General features: G+C 43.7%; 1 protein-coding gene and 1 long non-coding RNA gene across 2 annotated transcripts in view; both read left to right on the forward strand.

The window, feature by feature from the left end:
- The first annotated feature begins 500 nt into the window (after window positions 1-500).
- sox2 (SRY-box transcription factor 2) lies at window positions 501-2,793 on the forward strand. The gene has a single exon (XM_007576871.2). The coding sequence runs from the start codon at window positions 950-952 to the stop codon at window positions 1,916-1,918; it is 969 nt and encodes a 322-aa protein (XP_007576933.1). The 5' UTR covers window positions 501-949; the 3' UTR covers window positions 1,919-2,793.
- A 245-nt stretch (window positions 2,794-3,038) lies between these two features.
- LOC103155241 (uncharacterized) overlaps window positions 3,039-5,640 on the forward strand; it is a 44,291-nt gene continuing 41,689 nt past the window's right edge. The window contains exon 1 of the long non-coding RNA XR_001659398.1: window positions 3,039-3,057. This is a non-coding gene — a long non-coding RNA (uncharacterized LOC103155241). The remainder of the gene's footprint in view (window positions 3,058-5,640) is intronic.

Consider the following 5,640-nt stretch of genomic DNA (forward strand, 5'->3'; position numbering starts at 1 on the left):
TTCAACGCTAAAACCCGCCATGGCTTCTTCCATTCAGCGCTTTGAGTTAACTAACAAAGTTTATTTAAGTGTTGTTGTTTTATCAGGCCTGGAAATGAAAGGAATTAAAACCTTTAAAAAAATGAAACAACAGGAGTGACAGGAGCTACTAAAACAAATTGATCCTGGCAAATTAATTGAATTATAACTTTTGGTTTAATCTTTACAATCTATCAGAGGATATTTTTGTCTCATACATACAATCTCTGAATATCTTTTAAACTCCAAGTAAATAGGAAGTTTAAGACATTATTTAATTAGTTTTATTTTGTATATAAAAAGTTATGTTATACATACATAACCCCGGATAAAAAGTATTTTCAGAAGTGTGTAAAATAGTAAACATGTACTTTATATTGGATGTTGAGCCTGAGAGTGAGAGCGCTTCCTCTGCCGCTTCGGGGCATTTAGGCCCCGCCCATTATGCTAATTAAGGCTCTCATTGGCGCGTCGTGGAGAACGCGCGCTCTGATTGGCCAGGTCGAAGCCATTTATTCTCTGACAGCCCAGTCACATGAATGGTTGTCTATTAACTTGTCCAAAAACTATCTGGAGTTGTCAAGGCTCAGGCGGACAGAGCAGCGAAAAAGTGCAGTTTGTTGATGCTTTTTCCACCAAGCGGGAGAAGTTTTTGTGGACACAACATCGCGGGGACCTTTTTGGGAAAAGCCTCTCTTGTCACACACACTCACACGCTGACTCTGTGACACACACTCACTCGGTGGGGAAAGGGAGAGAGAAGGGAGAGTGTGTGGAGACGCGACTTGATGCTTGTTTTTGTCCAGAGAAAAGTTGCAGAGAAGATCGACAGGTAACTTTTTCCCTCTCCTGCCTCCGTCTGCCTCCGGCTGCTGGAGTTTGTCCCCTTCCTCTTTTCGGCTCGGAAGCTCCAAACTGAAAGCTGTTCCTCATGTATAACATGATGGAGACTGAACTGAAGCCCCCAGCTCCCCAGACCAACACGGGGGGCACGGGCAACACCAACACCCCGGGGAACGGCCCGAACCAGAAAAACAGCCCGGAGCGGGTCAAGAGACCCATGAACGCGTTCATGGTGTGGTCCCGGGGCCAGAGGAGGAAGATGGCGCAAGAAAACCCCAAAATGCACAACTCCGAAATCAGCAAGAGGCTGGGCGCCGAGTGGAAACTTCTGTCGGAGAGCGAGAAGAGACCGTTCATCGACGAAGCCAAGCGGCTGAGGGCCCTGCACATGAAGGAGCATCCGGATTACAAATACCGGCCCCGGCGGAAAACCAAGACCCTCATGAAGAAGGACAAGTACACCCTGCCCGGCGGGCTGCTGGCCCCTGGAGGAAACGGGATGGGGACTGGGGTCGGCGTGGGAGTGGGGGCCGGACTGGGCGGTGGGGTGAACCAGCGGATGGACAGCTACGCGGCGCACATGAACGGCTGGACCAACGGCGGCTACGGGATGATGCAGGATCAGCTGAGCTACCAGCACCCGGGGCTGAACGCGCACAATCCGGGCCAGATGCAGTCCATGCACCGCTACGACATGAGCGCCCTGCAGTACAACTCCATGACGAGCTCCCAGAGCTACATGAACGGCTCCCCGACCTACTCCATGTCCTACTCCCAGCAGAGCACGCCGGGGATGACCGCGCTGGGCTCCATGGGGCCCTCCTCGGTGGTCAAGTCCGAGTCCAGCAGCTCCAGCCCGCCCGTCGTCACCTCTTCGTCCCACCGGGCCGCCCCGGGCTGCCAAAGCGGCGACCTGAGGGACATGATCAGCATGTACCTGCCGGGGGCCGAGGTGAGCGACCAGAGCGCCCAGAGCAGGTTACACATGTCCGGGCACTACCAGAGCACCGTGCCCGGGACGACGATCAACGGCACGCTGCCATTAACTCACATGTAAGAGACTCGGAACCCAGTAAGAGAAGAAGAAGAAGAAAAAAACAACCCGAACTTTTATAAGAGAAACTCTGGACTACTTAACGTTGGACTATTTTTGTACAGAAAAATTTCGGGGTGGAAAAAGTTGTATAGAAGTCTCCAAGAAAAACGAAACCACTCTTTTTTTCTCTCTTTCATTTAATAAGGAAGCTCTAGAGGAACGGTAGGAGACCCCCTTCACCGCCGGTGAAGTTTGGAAATCTAGAAAGTGGGAGTCGCAATCAAATGTTTTATTATTGCAATCACCTTTTGTACAGTATTTATCAAAGAAACATTACAATCAGATGAAATTGTTAAACTGCAAGAGGTTGCAATTTTTATATAAAGCAACGCCAGTTCTGCAGAAAATATTAAAAGGTGAAAATGGCAGAACTGGGATTATATGCTCCTTAATTACTGCAAACATTGGAAAGAAAGGGGACATAAGCAGGTAATACTGTTATTTTTTTTTCTTTTAAAGGTCAATATTACTAAACTTTTTTTTTCTTTCAATTTTCTTTTACAAGAACATGACACTTTTTCCTGTCATAGGTTGTTAATTTATATTTCCGTCTCCCACTTCTCATCTGTTAGGGATATGACGCTTGTGCTCTTTATTTTCTAATTGATTTGTACAGTTTCTGTATATTTACTGTGACATTTTAAGTTTTTATTTCCAAATCCATTCCCGTAGTTGTATTTTTTAAAAGAATTGTGGCCTGTACGCAGAAGCCAAACACTCCATGTTTATATTACCGGAACTAATACCATCCTTATAACAGTTACAATTTCAGCTGAGTATATATATTTTTTTTCAATATGCAGTTTGAAAAATGAATAAATTTTTTGAAATTTGGATACTTGAAATTGTTTGAGTTTTGATTTTTCTTTCTCGCTCATTTTGTGTTGGCAGGCTCTCATCACGTGTTGTCATCTGTCTGTTTATGATTTATTTTTATTTTAAAGCAAATTGAGGATGACTTTTTTTTGCTACTTTAAAGCCAGTTCCTATTTGCTCTCCTTTTTAGCAGGATGTCAGCACAAATAACCAACTGCTTCAGCATCCCACCGTATTTTCTAATGGCCTCATCAGTAAAAGCGGGAAGGATTTTCCATCCGCAGGTATAGACCGTTATTTCTCTTCTTCTGTAACAGATTTTTCAGAGTTTTGTTGCTGAAGCCGATTAGTTAAACTTCTGCATTTTTTAATGTTAACCTCGTTTTAAATGTTTTATATTTCTGCAGTAATGGATGTTATGTTGCTATTCTCAACCAAACCGTTTGAGTTCAAAGTGTGGGCCTGGTTTCGTTCGCAGAGCGTTTCCTCTCTTCATGCTGTAAATCCCAGAGTTGTCTTAACTGGATAACGTTTTAAATTAGCGGTAAATTGAAGGGGAGTCCGCTAAAAAAAAAGACGAAGCCAGGCGGAAAAGCGCCTTTTTCTAATGGCTCCACGCAGATCCTCCGTTTTTAATTTAATGTTTCATCAAACTGCTCCTGCTGTTCCGTTAACCCACCAACACTTTCCTCTGTTTTTATTAAATAAGACGAGGGGGAAAAATCCTGCATGCATCTTAATGTCAAGCTGATCCGAACCAATAATAATAATAATAATAATAATAATAATAATAATAATAATAATAATAATAATAATCCTTATGATGAGCTAACAGCTCGGCCTTAATTTTCCTAACCGTTTTAAATCTGGGGGGAGTGTGTCACTCTGTGTGTGTGTGTGTGTGTGTGTGTGTGTGTGTGTGTGTGTGTGTGTGTGTGTGTGTGTGTGTGAGGTAGATTAGGGCCGTTGTGTCTTTGCAGGCTTGGTCCCCGGGGGAGCGGCAGATGAATATTTGAAGAGGCCACTCGGTATTTATCCATCTCCTTCTCAGTCTCTCAGGCGGACTTTGAAGAGGTCAGGGGATCGTTGCTTGGCCCATTAATTATTGATCCGAACAGCTGAATTGCTTGTAATAGCCGAGAAGGCCGCTGATAAACAATTTGTTTCTAAAAGGTCGCAGTGGACGCGTTAAATTCCCTCATGTTTTTTCTTTTTTGTTACATTTTATTCCCATGAACGCTGGGCCCCTGCAGGCCCCGAGGCCCCGTAAAATTAATAATTTCTCTCCCTATATCAGCTCTGTAGCTTTGATGTGATGGAAAAAGGCTTTTTGAACACATGGAGCGCTTGATGTATTTTTCAAAGCTGATACAACGTGTTGGTGACACCTAAAGAGAAAACTCAGCGAGCTTTAAAAAGCAGAGAAACTCAATGTTTCATTAATGCTAACTGAAGAAAACGATTTCATTTGTTCTTTTCCACTAATAATTCACAGTTTACGCACTTTGTTTTCCTTTCAAATTCAGGATATTTTAATTAAAAAAGAAAATGATAAACATACAAGAGGCAAAAATGTAATAGTAAACATTACCCCACATTTGTTTTGTGAAAAAAGGTCGAGTCCACAAGGCGCCCTTGTTCAAACATTAAATAAAGGCGCTGCCAGCCTGCGCAAACACAGGTGATGGACGGAATGAAGGGCCTGAAATGTCTCAGAAAAATGAAATAAAATCTGATCAAAAGGTCAAATGTGTCAAACTGACCGGCAGAGTGGAGACAAAACAAGTCAAAGCAGAAAAACTTAGTTTCACATCCATCCATCCATCCATCCATCCATCCATCCATCCATCCATCCATCCATCCATCCATCCATCCATCCATCCATCCATCCGTTTCTCGCGTGCAGTCTGGCGGCCGGAGCTCGAGGCTATTTGGTCTGCAACAGGTGGTGAGCGCGCGCCACGTTCCCCCTCATTTTACCTCCCAGATTAAAAAAAAACACAACAAAACAGAACAAAACACCTTCCAGATGTTATCTGCTGGCTGCGAAACACCGACACGATTAATAACAAACGCGTTCATCTTTTTTTTTTTTTACTATTATTATTTCTGCGCGTGAAAAGAAGCAAAAAATGACTTAAACTTGAATATTTATTTCCGACTAAAATCTCTAATCCTGCAGAAATGTCTGGTAAAAAGTAAAACTCTTTTAATCCATCAGAACACGGTTGGTTCGTTTATGGGCCACTGGCTTTTTCCATCAAATCCGTTATTGTCTCTGTTTGTTGTTGGGATTAGATTATTTTTTTAAATTTAAATTGGGTCAAATGACCCGGCTGCACGCGCGCGCGCACACACGCAAACAATACGACCTTTGCGGCTCCTAATCCCACGAGAGCCACTTTCCTTTTTCACCACGATGATGATGATGATGATGATGATGATGATGATGACTGGGGAGGGGGGCTGGTCATGACGTCACTTCCACATTTAACTCTCCCTCTGTTTCTTGCTGTTTCACACCAACTTTGGTTTGAGTTGTAAACTCTAGAAGAACCTTTAGTTTTGGTCAGAGTTGAGGTTCGGTCCAGCTGAACTGAAGCTGAAGTGAAGCTGAAGCTGAACTGAACTGAACTGAACTGAACTGAACTGAACTGAAGCTGAACTGAAGCTGAACTGAACTGAACTGAACTGAAGCTGAAGCTGAAGCTGCTCCACCGGTGGAGGCGAAACGTGACGCGGAATGAATTAATTTTCATAATTCAGTGATTTCTGTTGCAGAATGGATGAATAGCAAAACGATCAGAGCTGAGAGTTTCAGCTGTGTGTGTGTGTGTGTGTGTGTGTGTGTGTGTGTGTGTGTGTGT

This window comes from Poecilia formosa, unplaced genomic scaffold, assembly GCF_000485575.1.
Source record: "Poecilia formosa unplaced genomic scaffold, Poecilia_formosa-5.1.2 Scaffold419, whole genome shotgun sequence".
NCBI classification, from domain to species: domain Eukaryota; kingdom Metazoa; phylum Chordata; class Actinopteri; order Cyprinodontiformes; family Poeciliidae; genus Poecilia; species Poecilia formosa.